Source organism: Rattus rattus, chromosome 1 (genome assembly GCF_011064425.1).
Source record: "Rattus rattus isolate New Zealand chromosome 1, Rrattus_CSIRO_v1, whole genome shotgun sequence".
NCBI lineage: Eukaryota > Metazoa > Chordata > Mammalia > Rodentia > Muridae > Rattus > Rattus rattus.
The window spans coordinates 129,187,625-129,206,174 of record NC_046154.1 but is presented as its reverse complement, the minus strand read 5'-3'; the positions used below and the strand labels follow the sequence as shown (position 1 = coordinate 129,206,174).

Genomic DNA, 18,550 nt, shown 5'->3' with positions numbered 1-18,550 from the left:
AGAAATTCTGACTTGAGAAAAGTTTCTTGTAGGAAACAAAAGCATATCTGGCCCTTCTTTCATTTGAACCTTTCCAAATATTTATTTGGCTAGCACTGGAGCCATGTTTCCTCCCTTGAATGCTGCAGAGTTTCAGGCCAAAACTAGCTTACACTCAACTAATCTCCAAGCATGCCATCGACTTCATTATGGTAATTACATTTTTAACTCAATCCTTTCAGGAGGCAATCATGCCTTCCATACGCTGCTAAAGAAAACATGCAGGAGATCACATCTCCTCTCTGTTGCAAAATAGACCACACTCAGCTTCATTTCAAAGATGTCTTTAAAGCATTTCTCGGATAATACCCAACCATTATGTCTTATTGTCCCTTGAAAAGCATGTAAACCAAATGACCATTTACGTATTCCTTGTCATGCTGGGAGACTTATCCCCACCCCGAAAGAATTCCTGTGGCAAAAATAAAGGAAAGGGGGCATTATTTCATACTAGTTACTGTCTTATTATCTAGTGTGTGAGTGGAACATGGACTCTTTCTCATTAACTGTTTCATTTAATTTTCTCAGCAACCCCAAATCAAGTTTGCCACAAGCACACTAGGGATGAGAAAATGTTTGGAGGAAGGTCACAAGGAGGAGAGCCTTTCTAAGTCATGCCTCCCTGCACTTCCTTACGGGGGTGGGGGGTGGGGTTGCTGACACAGGAATTCAAATAAGATGGCCAGGAATAGAAGGAAGAGAGCCATACATGTTGTCACATCGTGCTACGTATGCCTGGCTCCCCCAAACAGACTGTGAGTCTACATCCTAAGGTAATACATATCATGCAAACTTGAAGTGAGGAAATCAAACTTCCAGTTCACTAAAACTAAATGTGATTCATTGATGACGACACCTGGACTGAAGAAGAAACAACTGGATTTCCGAGGAAGAGCAGAGGGACCCTTAGGAAACTAGAATTGATTTAGGGAACCCTCCTTTGCCTGTGACTACACAGAGCCAGACAACACAGAGGATTTTTTTTAATTAACTTTTGTTTTTGTTTTGTTTAATTCCTGAGATTTTTTTTTTTGCTTTTTTTTTTTTTTTAAGGAGATGAAAAACAAAATATGGAGAACTCCACAATTCTACCATTGTCAGAAAATTAGACCTTGTCCCTGTCTGTTTTACTCTGCCTATAAGAAAGTTATGAATGCACAAGGTGTTCATTCTTCTCTGCCTCAGCCTGTCAGCCTGGTTTTGGAAGGACTTTTGTTCTTTCACAGTGTGTAACATGTGACATATTCTCTTGATGTCTGGAGGGAGACTGGAGAGAGGTGAGGACCTGTCTCTGTACTGGTCTTCGCAGGCCTTCAGACTTGTTTATGCTTATCATAACTTAAGTGATAACAATGGCCACAAGAACACGTGTGGCTGAGCAATTTAGATGGGCCAAATTGAGGCCAAGGCAAATTTATCGACCTTCATTATTTTCAAGCCGTATCTTTATAAATATTTTTGGGGTCTTTTACTTGAAGCAATGCTACACAAAACAATTATTTGCTTATTTAATAACAGGTTAACTTATAACCTCCACATGTTAGTTTTTGTCATTTGTAATAAAAATTAAATAGAATTTCGCCTCAGACAGTCACAAAAAGAAATTTAATCCATACCTACTCAGGCCTAGGATTGTTAAACATCAAAAAAAAAAAAACTGAGATAAACACATATTAAAAGAAAGACTACATTACCCATTTGGAATGCGCCCAACTACTTCTAATCCGTATGTGTTTTCCATGTTGGTACAATAGCAAGCAAATGAGGCAGCAATGATCTGAATGGTTGCATTGGAAAAAGAAATAAATATATATACACACATTGCTAGCTAGCTTTCAAATGCATATGGCTACTTAAAAATATATATTATGTGTCCCAGGATTACCATTTACTAATGAAATACTGAAAGTGAAGCCAGGAGTGAATGTTCCATGTCTATGATTCTAGCACTTATGAGGTCAAGACAGAAAGATTCGAATTTGAGAACAACTTGGGATGTACAGTAAGATCCAGCATCAAAAAAAGAAGGAAAGAAGGGAAAGAAAAGAAAAGAAAAGAAAATAGGGGCTGAGTAAAGAGAAGATGGTCAACAGTCATGGCTGAACATGGCTAGAACTTCTGGTGTCCTATAGCACAGTTTAATAAGTATCTATCATTTATGATAATATAAAATCAACCATGCTTTTAAAATGATTAAATGATTTTAAACATGATTAAAATAACCATGCATTTTAAAGTCCCTAGGAAAAAAATTTGAATGTTCCAACACAAAAGAATGCAAAAGTCAATGATTTTCATCTGATAATTAAACCTTAAACATGGTGTTACAATGCCACACTAAACTAAGTATGTATCTACAGTACATACAATCACCAACCACATGTTGAGTACAATTCTAAACTATACTTCTAAAGCTCAGCACATCCTTGAGAGGTCAAAGTACAGTATTTGCTGTGCTTGGGTTTTCTAATATTTTGCTTTGTACCCACCCAATTGTGTCCAGTTTTGAAGGCACGAAAGACACAAAATGTAATGATGTGTGTGTGTGTGTGTGTGTGTGTGTGTGTGTGTGTGTATAAGCACTGAAACTTAGCCTACATTTTCTCTCAAGAAATGAAGGGGTCTTTTGTAAGAACACATTTTTCTCTTCATGAGAACAGCCTCTCAGGAGGATGAAGTACTGTGCAATATTCTTACACTGTTAGCAGTAAATGCTGATTTACAACCTCCTTAATTTGTTTTTAATTCAGGGGCCTATCTCTCTAATGAAGTAAACCATTCCAGCCCCCAACCTGATGGGACAAATGACTTTCAGACAACCCTCAAGGAGGTTCAGACATTCTACTTTGATGTTATTGAGATATTAAGCAAGGTCACTTGCTCTGTCTACAATCACAGTCTCTCTCTCTCTCTCTCTCTGTCTTCTCCTCTCTCTCTCTCTGTCTCTCTGTCTCTCTCTCTCTCTCTCTCTCTCTCCTCTCTGTTGATGTGTGTGTGTGTGTGTGTGTGTGTGTGTGTGTGTGTGTGCGTAAAAAGGCATGCATGTGTATGTTACATCTATGTATATATACTTGCCATAGGTTTGCATCTGTACAAATGCATATGGGTTCATGTTCACATAGAAGACAAAAACTGTTGTCTGGACTCTTGCATGATTGTTATTCCGCCTTACTCAATGAGACAGGGTCTCTCAATCAAACCCAGAGCTCCCTTATATGGCTAATCTTGAGGGGCAGTCTGCCTTGGGAATCTCCTGTTACAATCTTCCAGGGATGAAATGACAGGTAATCTGGGTGCCATTTATAAGGGTTCTGGGTAATGGAACTCTAGTCCTCACTTAACCAGCGAGCTCTCTCCTCAGTCCTTCAATCATCAGTTCAGCACACATCAAAGTCAGTTTAGCCTGTGTCACATCAGCCATGGCTCCTGAGTGTTTCTCACCCATGGTCATATTCTTTCATGTACTAATGCTTTTAATAGCGATGGGATTTCCAGGTCATCTGATATGAGATCCCTTCTTTATAGCATGTGAATTTCTGCTCCGTGGAGAACATAGGTTGAACCCTTTAGAGGTTTTAGTTTGATTTGAAAAGTTGCTGATCAACATAGTTTATGTCACTTCTTCTGGTCTATTATATAATTTCATGACCCACCGTGTTAGGCTTTGGACTATTTGAAATCCTAAATATAAATGTTGAAGAATACTACCAAGTTGAGCTACTATATAATAATAACATGTGGGGTAAAGTAAAAACTAGTTGTATCACCTAAAATGAGACTTGAGACGTCTTCTGAGGACAAATAGAAATGAAATAACAAAAACAACTTTAAGTGATTTATCTTCTTTAAAAAGATACATTAATCATATACATAAAGTACAAATTGCCCATATACTTGATCAGAGTAAAATCATTAACAAGATTACACTATCAGATAAAGGGCTTCTAACAATCAATGCTTAATAGTAAAAAGCAGCTTTTGTAGTTACATTCCTAACCATGCCTTTTGTTTAATTTAACTGAAATTAAAAAAATAGTTTCTAAAATATCAAATGGGCTTAAAAAGCAAAATAATATTTTAGGTTTAACAAAAGAAAGTGGCAACATGAACTATATAAATAAATGGTACAAGAGTAGTGTCTAAGTTGCGGAAACTGCCAATGAGACAGCAACCCTGGTTCCTTGATGTGTTTCTTTAACATGGTTTCTGTATCTGTTGAGATCACCGGTTCCTCTGTAGTATTACAGGTGTCTCTAGACCAGTGCCACTTTTAGACATGGGCAAGAAGGGATTCTTCCCAGAGTGGTAGAGATAGGTCTAATCTGGCCCTCTCCAACCTCCTCATTCCCTAAGTGGACAGCTTCAGAGGATAAAGCATAGGTGCCCAACTGACATCTACCCCTGTTTCTCCTTTGTCTATGCTGCAGATACTGAAATATCTATCACTCACTGACTTTACAGCATCTCGCTTGGTTCTTCCACACCAGAGTGGCCCATGGGGTACCAAGGGGCAACTGTGATGGTACCAAGGACGTGGCCGACGTATGACACTGGTTTATGTCATGAGTAGGAAGAAATTGGAGTGAGAGGAGAAAGAACAGCCTAGAGTGCATCTCCTCATGCTGACAAATTCTCTCAGAGTCTCAGGAGTAGAATTTTATTTCTTAATCTGGTTTCCAAGGTCATCAACTAAGTAAAGTCAGGGTAAAAAAAAATGAACAAAACAAAACAGTGTTGGAACTGGGATTTATAGAAAATTGTCCTATAGTTTTCAACTATTTTGGCTTGCATTTGTGCTTTTGCCCAGGGTCTTGAAAACACATGACATATCAAGAATATCTGCCACTTTTGGAATAATCCTAATGATCCTTACCAACGTTTCAGAAAATGCCAGGTGCTTTATGACTAGGTTAGGGGCCTGTCTCCTGAAGGTTATTTTCAAATGTTGGTTTTATAAAACGTTTCATATAACTTGCCAAGATGCAACCAGCATTTCTTAATCCCTTCAGAACTTTGACATAAGATGGCACATTTTGGATCTTGCCATAAAAATTCAATTGATGAAGTTATATAAATACCATTTATTTATACTTTACATGAGTAATCCAAGGAAGGAGCATTTAAAAAACTAAACCTCATTAAGGACACGTAAGTTGGCAGACGGTGGTGGTGTCGGTGTGATACTTTATTAGGTGCTTCTAGGAAAGACTCTTAAAACTTCAATCTTTAGAAGCAAGGTATGTTGTAATTTTCCAGTCACAAACATATTTCAAAGAACCGCCCCTGGTCAATAAAATTCTGAGTGTCTTTTCAGAGAGGTAAAAGTAGTTGAGGAACAGAAAGGTCAACAAACCTTCAAATCACTAATGATTATCTGACAGATAAGAGTTCTACATGGGTCACAGTGATGTTGTGGCAATAGCACAGGTTATCGTAGTTGATTTCCTTGCACCAGATCATATCCAGTATTAGTTAGGACTCACTCTTAGACATGTCTCTTATAAGATCTCAGGCGATATGTTCTCTTATTTTTATAAAAAAAAAATTAAAAGCATATGAGAAATGTTATATAAATTGAAAACATGTGTCTTTCCTTTTTAAAAAGGTTGACTCAAACTGTTTCCTGTTCTTACATAAATGTATATCCTCGCAAATTATTCTTTCATTAATGAGACACAGGAATGGCTGTGGGTTGCTGTAGAAAATATCGTAAGCCTCTGCAGATTATCCCGTTCCCCGAAAGCAGCCAAGCTTTGCTGATTGTGTACTTACCAAAACTAAGTCGACAGGAAGAACGACTTTAATCTTTCTCTTAAACTGCTCGTTCAGCTCTTTAACGAGGACAAGGACAACGATGCTCAGCAAGGACAAGAGTAGTGCTTCCACCTGGACAGACTTGATGTTCTCAAAAACGTATGCATAGATCTACAGGGATGAGAAAGGAGCAAAATCGGGGTGGCCCAGAAAACACCAGCATGTAAATCTGACCCTAAGGAAACTCGCTGATGCTTTCTTAAAACAAAACAGAAAAGAAAAACAAACAACGACAACAGCAAACAAACAACTCCCGATGACTGGATGATGCAAAGATAGGGAAAAGAGTAAACTCAGGAAGGGAAAATGCACGCATGTGCACACGTGCACGCGCACATACACACACACACACACACACACGAGCAGTCAAAGACTGGTATTTAATTAATCAGTTAATACAAGATGCTAATAACTAATCAATTAGTACAAGACGCTAATAACATGGATTGAATGGAAGCATATGACTGAATGTGTGAGCCATGGGTGTAGCCCTCCTCAAACCAGGAAACAAGAACTGAACAGGCTAAGGAGAGGTGAGGGAAGAAGTCTCTGGACATAGTTTGCATTTACATGACTCAGAGAATCAACTGTGGTGCAAAGGAGTACATGGTTTCTGAGAATACACAGTCATGAAGCCTACATAGGACAAGGAGACAGCTCTCATAACTTTGAGTTGAGTAGCCCAGAACTCATGACAAAGAGCTTGAGCAATGACATGTGCTATAACCCAAGCACTGGAAAGAGGGAGGAAAGGACTTTGGAGCATACTGGACAGCCAGCTTGGATGCCCTCCTGAGCTCCAGATTCAGTGAGAGACCCTGTCTCAGAAAATAAGGCAGAGGTCAGTTGATACTGTCCTCTGATCTGCAGATGCCTATGCATTCACTAACATACACATACACACACACACACACACACACACACACACACACACATCCACACACGCATGCACACACAAGCAAATGAAAATACACTAACATCAAACAACTCATTGGTAACTATGAAGAAGGTATGCCAATAACACATGAATACTAGATTTTCGATGTTGTTACTCAAGTTGGCAAAAAAAAATACATTTCAAGTGTAAAGTCAAGGAAAAGAATAAAATTAAAGACCTCCATGCTCGAGGAATGCTGTCATCTCAGTACATTGCCACAAAGTTCATGTGTTGAAAACTTAGTCCATTGCAATGGCCACGTTGTGAGTTGGAGGCTAGTATGCAGATTTTGTGGTATGGGAGCAGAATCTCCATGAATGGAAGATATTGCATCATACCGTGAATGGAAGAGTGAGCCTTGCTATCCTGAGACTGGATTACTTGGTTCACTAGCATGTATCTGCTCATACGTCCCACCATCTGTCATAAGCTGAAGCAGCATGTGAGCCCCACTAGAAACTGAGAAAAGCACCAGGATTGGACACTTGGACTTCCCGTCTCTAGAGCTGTGAACCAAAATGAAGCTGTATTTGTATAAGTCAGTCATCCACAGACACCCCAGTATATAAGGGAAACTAGACAGGCCACTGGTACACTTCATTTCTAAATGTGTCTGTGAAAGTATTCCTTGAAAGATTAGAATGTAATAATGAATTTAATAAAGGGTGTATCCAATCTGTAAGGCTCTAAATATAAGAAATAAAGCAGGTGCAAGGTTTTGGTCTTCAAAAAACACTGCATGAGTAAAGTTGAGTGCCTGTCTGTATTCATTCAAGTAAGTACCAGAAATAGTTTGCTCAATAATATAAATTCTTGTGAGTACTTGCTTACCTGCCAGGTCTACTGGCATAAAGAGATAGGGTATAATTCAAGTAATTCTGAAGTGTGTGAGAAGGTGAAAAAATAGCCAACCTAAATCTAACCTTTGCTCTTTATAAACATTTGATATCAAGCAACCAAACTTAGATATTTTTAAGTCTTATATTGCATGTGCATATACTAATGTGTCTCTTCAGCCTTCTTAGACATACCTGAATTATACATACTGAGCATGATCACTAACTTTCTAACAATTTAGAACATGCATGGAGGCTTCACTGCGTGGGAACAACTGAGGTAATGTTCGGTTGTCCAAAGTGCACTTTAACAATACTATATATATTTAAGCAATAATAAGAATAAGAATAACAATAATAGTAGCAAACTGCTCACTATGTAGCCTGATACATTTAGAAATGCACCACAGACTATGGAGCAAGTGGTTTTACTCATTTCTGTTCATGCCACTAAACTTATTCAGTTGTACTCAGAAGAGAATTCTCCACTACATGCATGATCGTTATGTGAGACGTCGATAACACTTTTCCTACCTGTCACTAGACATTATGATAAAAACTGCTCACAGTATCCCTGAAAATGAAGAAACTGGGTCCTTTTTTTTTACCAATGACTCTGGAGAGATGCCTCAGTGGTTAAAGACACTGATTACTCTTCTAGAAGACCCAAGTTTGATTCCAAGCACCCGCAGTGCAGCTTAGAACTCTCTGACCCTCCAATCTCAGAGGGATACAATGCCCTTCTCAGGACTTCTGCAGACACTGCAGGTGCATGGTGCACAGATATACATCCAGGCGAAGCACCCATTCATACAAAATAACATTTGAATAAATTAATTACATTTCCAAAATAATTTCCTTAAGTAAAGTTTTTCTCAGTATGATACATGACAATAAGGATGGGCATAAGCGAGTGTCCAAAAATTTCTTTCAAAAACCCATGTCTCTGTCCAGTGGTTTGAGGATAATTGAGAAGATTATTGAGACTCGTCTTCCCAAGAGCCAATCCTCCAAATGTCTTAAAGCACTTACATTATTCTTTACGCCTTTCCCCAGGAGATTAGAAGTATGCCATGACAATGAAGCTCCCATCCCATACCAGATTTTTATGTAATGTGCAGACTGAGAACATGTGTTTGCAGTGATACAAATGACCACCCCAGAATGAAAGGAATGAGACCCCCCTCAGGGGTTTTATTGTCTGTCTGGATTAAATGAGAGCTCGTCAAACAAAGCATGTCTTACAAGATGCTCCAGAAGAACACGAGGGGGGCGGGGGCTGGGGGGGAGCAAAGACTCATTAAAACAAGAACTCAGAGCATGAAGAACACAATAGAAAAGCAGGCTGGGAGGAGTCCTAATGACTGTCATGTGGACTCACTTGGAGAAGTCACAGCTTATGGGACATGAGTGGTACACGCAGATGCTGCCAAGCTGGAGGCAAGAAATTTCTATACGATCACTCAGCAGAGCTCTGGGGACCCTAAATATATGCTAAATTTCTTTCTACTATAAGTCCAGTTGTCTTGATATCCTGGTACACGCCCTCTCCATCAGTTAATAAAAATTCCTAGAGCTGGGTAGTAGTTGGCACATGCCTTTACCCCCAGCACTCAATAGGCAAAGGCAGGCTGATCTCTGAGTTCAAGGCCAGTCTGGTCTACAGACTTCATTCAGTCTGGCCAGAATGAGTTCCAGGACTACAGAGAGAAATCCTTTCTCAAACAGACAAACATTTCCTAACCGGGCTTGTCAATGGCTTCTCAGAGTTCAGAGAGAAGCAATAGCAATTCTGTGCAGAATGAATCACCAAGTTCATTAGGACTGACTGATCCACTTAATATATTAGTTCAGAACTTCTGAGATTATAATATTATTTGTTCTTTAGCATAGAATGGAAATACTTATATAAACACATCCATTTTGAGACAATTCAAAGAACTAAAATGACTTACTCATTTGCATATACATTGCTACATTTAATTTATTTAGATATGTTATTTTCTCTGAAACACTGCCAAAGTACTTTTACACATACAATCACATAGACACACACACACACACACACACACACACACACACACACACACATTTTTTAACTGAGCTGACCTTTTTTTTATAATTTTGCCTATTTTCTAGTGATGGATTCTCAACTCCTTGAATAATGTCTGAAATCAGAGATTCAAGTAGCATTGTTGAGTGAATTAATATTCTGTTCTAACCTGGCAAAAGTAACGATAAACCTCGAATGGGATACCGTAGAGCAGGAGTAGGATTAGACCAGGAAAGGTTGAATCCTATACAGATGCCTTCTTTTCTCACTGTGAGAACTAAGGCTCAGCCCGGGATGGGTTTGTAGTTACATTTGCATCCCTTCATGCTTATTGATGTTTTGTTTTGTGGAAGGCAACGAGATGAATATTAAAATTACCACGACAGCAAATTCCAAGCAATCTATCTTTGAAATGATCAACCTGATCTAAATAAACAGATGTTTAGCAACTAAGATTGTATAAGAATAAAGCAAAATTGAAGGCAGAAAAACCTCATAGCATCAGTTACCTAAAAAAGTAAAAGGCTTCCCTGGAGCCACACCAATTGGGTTGCTTTCATTGCACAATTATGACTCAGACTCTAAGACCCTGTATAGGAACATACATGTACAGAACAAAAATGCCAGAGTGTTCACGTATGAAGCTTCTTGACACAAGACAACAATCTCATACGCTTAGAAAATAACAACAGGTGGTAAAATTGTAATGGACTGTTTTTGTTTTTTTTTTAATATTCAGTCAATTGAAAATACCCGTTACCAAAACTTCTCCTTTCCTAGCATCCTGGTTACTACAATAAAATATATAAGAGAAAAAGTTAACTAAAGTATTTTAAAGTATGAAAACAACATTAATAATCATTTTTCCTAGTAATTCTGGACTACCTACAAAGGGGCCACAAAGAACACCTGAATAAATCCTTCCATGCAAAATGAAACACATAAACCCTTTCATATCATTGACTAAGCCTGTGCCATCTCTGTTCTAAGTATCTGTCATGAAAAAGGTTGCATTTCACTCGGGAAACAGCTAAGGGACACCAAACCCAGAATGTTTTGCTGTGTGTCAGCACTCTATTTGAATAGTAGGCACAAACTAATAACTGTCGATCTACGGGTCTTAATTTTAAATATATGATTTTGAGTTAGTCACCAACCACAAGGCCAGGACTGTTTCCAGAGGGCAAAAATGCTAACATTCACACATGCTTATTACATGTGCTCATTCTGTGACAGAAAATACATTTGGCATGATCTCTGTACAAAAATATATGTCTGAGAATAGCGACTTACCCTCCATTTTTGGAAGAATGTCTATTGAAGGAAGTACGACTCATCAAACATTTTAATCACATAACTTCTAGAAAGCCTCACAATGAATAGAGTTCACTGAAGAATCCATCTAGTGGAATACTGCTATAGCCAACAAAAGCCTTCGGAGCATTGTGATAAATCTTGTAAACAAAATGTAAGAGTTGAAGAAGAGAGTCACAAAATTTCTGACTTCCACTTAAAAGGCGTTTAAGAAAAGAGCTAGTTTGTCTGCTGCTCCACCATACCAAGCTTGTGCCCATGGGTGGGTCTCTCTCTACTCTCCATGTTTCCCATGAAAGTAGTGTATCAGGACAGAGGTAATAACTACCTTAAGTACGAGTTTCTCCACCCACCTTATCATACCATTTCTTTCAAGCAATGACCCATTTTTCCTTAAGCTCCAAGAGATCCTTTTCAGTTTGTATGTGTAACCACCTACCAAACTTCCTATCTCTCCTCAGGGACAACCTGTATAGTATTCATCACCTGGATCCTCAATGCTTATTAATCTGTCAACAAGAGTGTTGAATCAACCTACTCTAGTAGATCTTTAATCAAGGACGGGTGCTACTTTCTTTATCATTGTATGGAGATCATAAAATCATTTCCAGATTCTTGTGTTCTTACGCAACCTATATACCTCTCATTTACCTCAACATGGCCCTCCCTTCAGAGTTGCTTTTAATCAGATGATATTTGAGTCCAAGCTCCTGATAAACTCACAGCTCTCTAAACCCATCTTTCATCATTTCCAAACTAATGTCCAAACAAGTTTCCCTGCTTCTCAGATTTGGATATCTCCTATCAACTTTGCCTGCATACCATTCCCTTATTAAATACTTTAAACTCAGTACCGATAAGCTTCTTATAATTCCATGCCCCAAAGTAGTGGACACAAATACCAAAATAAAAGAGAAAGATATTGAATATCAGTCTCAGGTTACATGTTCATTAGTACAAGGAAAGCACCAGAAAAGAGAGAAAAACATCATTCTATACATTTTCACATGCATGTATTTAAATTTCTCATTAACAACTGTATCTTATACAAGAATTAGATCCATTTGCTCTGTGTCAAGGGATAAATGAAGTCTCAGGCCAGAAATGGCAAACGCGGTATGTCAAGCAGCTAGAGACAACATGGGCACACAGAATTCTCTTGGACCAAACATTCAGCCAAGCATACCAAGGCCCACCTGGCACCCAGCCATCCCTTGTTTAGAAAAAATAAGCTTAATTTGAATTACTTGAGCTCTGGGTTTTGTGGTGGTGCATTTTTTCAGTGAACTGTGGGGGATGGAAGGCACTTAGCCCAAGATGGTTGAGTTGCAAAAATATTTGCTGTCTGATTTAAAATTTGAACGTGACCTTTATTGTAAATGTCCATGTAATTAATCCATATTCACATGCACGGCACCACTGACTAAATCACACTACAGATAAGCATTTTGCTTCTCTCCCTTCCAACTTGTCCTGTTATTTTTATGGTATATTGGCATTTGTGCAACTGACAACAGAAACAGCATGATATATGCAAAGAAAACGGAGCCTTTCAAAGGCCACCAAAGTGTATTTTTGATTTGGAGTCCCAGAGGGCCTGTATCTTCGAAGTAGATTTGTTCTCCAAATATAAACTTCATGTGTACACACTTAGTTGTGATCTCATTCTCTATAAAGGAAAAAGTTTTGCTGGCCCCGATGCCCTTCTGACGTTTCAGTTCCACTTTATTAACATTCTTGGGTTAGTTTGTACAGCAAAGGAGAGCAGTGCGGTGCTCGTACTTTGGGGTGTAGGCACACAGGGAACTGTTCTCCATTTCAGAAAGTCTGCATTTCTAAGGCTGAAAGTAGTAACTTTTCAAGAAGGTTCCTTGGAAAGACTGCCAAGTTTGACCTCTCCCTTGAATTGAATGCACAGAACTGTGCATTAGTGTTTAGAAGAAACACAGAGCCAGGCTGGTGAAATGATCTTTGCCACACTTCCCGTAGGCTGGTGCCTTCTCAAGGAAATGCACATGTGCAAATACGAAAGAGAAATTTTTGTCATTTTTATTATGCCCTCCGGGTAAACACCCTTTCTACTAAAGACACACTCCATCATCCTTTGTTTTTTTTAAAAAAGCATTTTTTCATTTTAAAGAATTAAGGTTTTCTCTGTTATGTATTTGGGGAGCCAACTCACGTATGAGTCAAATGCCTGACTCTGCAGAAAGATGAGAACACTTTAACTGCTGAACCGGGACCCCAAGACAGAGTGACCCTTCTAACATGGCTATTTCTTTTTATCTTGAATAAATATGACAATATAGCACATAATATGTTAAGTGAGAATACAATTGCAGAAGAGATTGAGGGCTGAATCGATGGGAAATTGTAAACACATTTTACAATAGAGTGTGTCTTCAAGTCTCAGGATGAGTTCTTACTAACAGCACAAATATTTGCTTTCACTCACTGAGTTCTAGGAGCCTCTCACACCTCAGGTCTCTGGGACTTTCTAAAGGATCCTCCCATCCATGTCCCACACCCTCAGCGGCTGAATGTTTTCATTCATTCATCTAACCCTCTGGCCTTCCCTTCTTTCTCCCCCGATACCTGATCCTGCCCCCCTTTTCTCCTACTCCTCCCCTCTCCCACCCAGGTCTCTACCTCCCACAGTTATTTTTGTTCCTCTTTCTAAGTGGGATTGAAGCATTCTTACTTGGATCCTTCTTCTTGGTTAACTTCTTATGGTCTGTTGGGTGGATCATGGGTACTCTGTACTTTTTTGCTCATAACCACTTAGCAGTGAGTACAAACCATGCATGTATCCTTTTGGATCTGTGCTACCTCACTCGGGACACTAATTTCTAGTTTTATCCATTTGCCTGAAAAATTCATAATGTCCTCATTTTTAATAACTGAATAATATTCCATTGTATAAATGAACCCCATTTTCTGTATCTATTCTTTGATTGAGTGACATCTGGGTTGCTTCCAGTGTCTGGCTATTATGAATGAGGCTGCTATGAACATAGTGGAGCACATGTCCTCGGGGAATGGTGGAGTATCTTTTGGGTATATGCCCAGGAGCAGTATATAGCTGTGTCTTCAGGTACCTTAGCTGAGATGACCAACAGTGGGGAGATGGAACCTAAAGAGTCCACCTCCAGTAGTTACACAGCACTCCCAGTGGAGGGATGGGGACACACAAACCCACCTTAAAATCTTGGGCCCAGAATTATTCCTGTCTGAAAGAAATGCAGGGACAACAATGAAGCAGAGACTAAAGGAATAGCCAACTAGTGACTGGACCAACTTGGGATCCATCCCATAGGCAAGCACCAAACCCTGACACTATTACTGATGCAATGCCGTGCTTGCAGACAGGAGCCTAGCATGGCTGTCCTCTGAAAGGCTCTACCAGCATCTGACTGAGACATATGCAGATACTGACAGCCAATCATTGGACTGAGGTCAGGGACCACTATGGCAGAGCTAGGGGAAGGATTGAAGGAACTGAAGGGGGTGGCAACACCATAGGAAGCCCAACAGTGTCAACTAATCTAGACCTCTGGGAGCTCCCTGAGATTAAGCCACCAACCAAATAGCATACATAGGGTGCCAGCCTGCAGAAAAGACATAGAAGAAAGAAAATGTGCTTTTCCCTGCTTATGCTCACTCTTCCTGTCAAGTTCAACTATCCTGATGTTGAGGAATGCCTTCACTGGTTTAAAGCCTACTTCCTCGGGAGTTCAATGTAAACTGAAGAATCACTCTGATAATCAACCTCTTGTATTGAACAACTATTAGATGCTTGGCTTTTCTGTTGTTGGACTGGCTGGACCACAACCTGTAAGTGACTACACTAAATCCTCTTCATATGTAAGTGTGTGTATATACATATGGTATATTCACACATGTATAAGTGTAAGTGTATACATATGGTATATTCATTATATATGATATATTCATTACATATAGCATATAGTCATTACATATATGTGTGTATATATGCATGTATACATATGTATATGTGATATATATCATATATATGATACATATATAATATATATATATGATACTAATGCCATAGCACTTCATGGATCTGAATTAAATCATTTGCTAAAAGTGTCCCATTGAGGTGAGTACATTTTCCAGCCCAGAGAGACCATTGGACAGAGGTATTACTAATTCAATTTAGATGACAGACTTCTTTATTGCACAAGTTGGCATCCCTAAGGAAGGAGGCACTGGGGCACCCACAGTTGTAGCATCGGGCAGAAATATCTACTGCAGAAAAAGGATAAGAACAAAAGGAGAAGACAATATTTTCTCTCAAAATCGACAGTAAAGATCAATACTGCTGGGATGAATTGTGACACATATAAGCTAGATGTGGTTTTTAAAAATAAAAGCCAGTGTCCCAGACCATAAGATGTGTGACAGGCTCATTATGCATTCTTATAAATTATTCTATACTTTAATTTATGTGACAGGGTGTGATCCTTTTCTCCCCACAACCTGGTTAGCTTTCTAGAAGGATATAAGAAACTCAGAAGGAAGTAGTTAAAAAGCAAATCCCCCAAATGATGCCCATTGACTTTCCTCCAAGCACTGTGATCAGATGACCACGGCCTTTTATCTGCTCTGCAGTGCAATGCTGAGTCCAGGTCTCCTCTTTCAGGTACAGCTTAAATACTCAGGGGCAAGATTGAATTTACATTCTGATCACCAGATTCAACTGAACTGTCCTGAAACTCTTTTTCAACTATCCCAGTAAAAGAATCCATTGAGTACAGATTAATTTGCAAACTAATACTCAACTACCACATTTCCTTCTTTTCAGATAGTCACGCTATGCACTATGGGTTGGCCGGCAATTCAACTATTTAGCTCAATCTAGCCAGTAACTCACTATACATTACAGACTGGCCTCAGACTCATGTTATTTTTTTTCCTTTCTTAGTCTCTCAAGTACTCAGATTACTCGTTTGTGTCATTCCTGTCTTGGATCGCTACAATTCTTGACACAGAAGTGCTACCACACGAACCAAGAACAAAGAATCCTCATTTCTGACCAGCCTGAGAGCACCGGGTCCTCTGACCCAGAGCAGTAAGAGTTAACATAGTTTTAAATTTTTCTATCAGAAAAAAAAAAAAAGCATTGCATCCACCAGTCGCTGAATAATGTGAATTTAAAATCTCCAGCCTACACATGCACCTGGCTGTGAGTCAGTCCCAGTGTAGAATCTTATAAAAGGTCTTCAAAGGTGCCACGGCATTTGATCTAGATAAGATAAAGTGACCTGCATTTCACCTCATGAGAAGGGATTCACTTGCACATGCTTCAGTGAGCATGTCTACACAGTAACAGCTGGGGTAGCAGGGAACAATGTCACTCCCAAGTCAGTGTGGCCTGTTTCTTTATCAGACTTCTGAAAACAAAGATGACCGGATCATCTATACACGTGGAAACGCGCAAGCAGGGCTCAGTTCTAACCCATGTGCGCTTTCTACTCTGCACATGTGTGGATTAGCAGCCTATTCCAAGGCAGGTCAAGGCAGAATCTTCTCCGATTTGATTTTGTTCTGTAGACTGGGAGTCACCGAAGGTCTTAACTCTTAGCCAGTCATCTAATGGCTTACAGCTACTCTGGTCTGCTTTTGTTTGAGTTGGAGCATGAAATTATGTTGCTTTCAGGCGCAGTTCCAGCTTTCTTGTTTTGATTTTAAACTTTCTTGCAATGAATGAATTACTGAGCCAGATATTACCTAAGCAACAAAACTCCAGAGCCGACTTGCAGCACCACACCACCAGTTACTGCCTTTCTTACTATTTTATCACCAGAGAAAAGCTCTTGAATACAATTGATACTATGTTTTTCCAAACACCAACCTGGATATTTTTATTTCATGACATTCATTCCAATTTGTGTTTATTTGTGTGTATTTGGTCACTTCTATTTTACATAGTCAAAGTTGAGCTTCAGGAGTACAAAACCCTCTTCTCCTTAGAGCTGGCAAACATCCCAAACACTAACGTGTACAGTGCCACTAAGGAGGATTTCCGTATATCTCTCTCATTCTCACACTTTAAAAAAAATAGGGTTTTTAATTAAGTCTTTGAAAATTCCCTATCTATGTGTATGCATGGTATTTAGAATCATTTTTCCTGTCACTTATGAGATTATACTATAATTACAGCATTTCTCTCTTTTACTATCTTCCTATGTCCAGCTGCACATTCAAAGGGCTTGATATTATGTTATTAAAAACAAAAGGCACCACCAACAACAACAACAAAAACAGTAACAACCAGACTTAGCAATGATAAAGGTGGAGTGAGATATCAATATGTTGGAATTTCTAGGTAGAATTTTCTGGAAACATTACACCACTTTGATAAGAGAACTTCTAAAACCTGAAATCTGTTTTAAATAACTGGTAGGATTCGGGAGATTGCTCAGATGTTAAAGTGCTTACCATGCAGGCAGAAAGATCAGATCCCTAAACCTTACAAATGCCAGGAAGGCAAGGGAGTCCTGCTTGTAATTCCAGTGTTTAGAAGCCAGAGAACGGATTTCCAGAGCAAACTGGATAGCTAAAGAAGCCATGCTCATGAACAGAGGTTTCAGTGAGAAACCCTGTATCTCGCATGGAATAAGATAGAGAGCAAGTGAGGGAAATGACTGAAGTCAAGCGCAGCCTCCCCCACACACACACACACACACATGCCTCACACATGTGCCCACACATGAGAAAACACATACACACAAGAAGAAAAAAGAAAAATCAATAATGCAAATAATGATACACACATGAAGCTGGGGCATGGAAAATTGAGAAGTACCAGCCATTACTTCCAAAACAGAAATTAGACCAGTAGATTATTGTACGTCCATGTCTCTGGGTGCTTAGTCAGACAATTAGCTTTAAGATTAAAGGGTGACACAGAGCTTGCTATAAAACCCAGCAATGCATAAATCTAAGTAAAGTGAAGTGTATTGGCCATGAAGTCCATGACTTGAATATTTGCTGTAGTTGTTGTAAAGTTCCAACTGAATGCAAAGTCCTAGGCAGCTGTGGGTTTTAAGTCAAGTCTCCAAAGAAAACAAGAGTGATGGAATGACATTATGGAAATGTGCTGAAACTGGTCAGTCATTCTTCTCAGATTCAGACAGATTTTAGTAGCTGATTGTCTATTACTGGGCCCCAGTCACCAAAACCAACCACACCTCTGTTTTGATCCCTACTGGAGTTCACAGTTCTGAAAGAATGTGATGGAGTGGATCAAAAGCCTGGTAGATGGATTTCATTAGAACTTGGCAACAGATCTGACTCCCAAAACCACCTAGCTATTTTTTTTCTCACCAAACACCCAACTTATATTCAATTATTCACTATAAGGAATGATTTCCAAAGTCAGTAGATTGTACTCATTAAACTAGTTTCATACCCCAAATATATTTAAACCATCCTATGTTTTAAAAAAAAAAAAGAAAATTTAAACCCAACTTTCTGTGGTACAGAAAACTCTCAGTACTATAGTAAGCTAAATTAAGTTTTGTGAAACAT

The 18,550-nt window shown here is 39.1% G+C and overlaps 1 protein-coding gene across 1 annotated transcript in view; it reads right to left on the bottom strand.

The window, feature by feature from the left end:
• Slc26a7 (solute carrier family 26 member 7) overlaps positions 1-18,550 on the bottom strand; it is a 121,027-nt gene that overhangs the window by 44,750 nt on the left and 57,727 nt on the right. Inside the window, exons 6-7 of the mRNA XM_032904998.1 lie at positions 5,812-5,964; positions 1,734-1,816 (exon numbers count right to left, since the gene is read on the bottom strand). Coding sequence (XP_032760889.1) covers positions 1,734-1,816; positions 5,812-5,964 — 236 coding nt within the window. The remainder of the gene's footprint in view (positions 1-1,733; positions 1,817-5,811; positions 5,965-18,550) is intronic.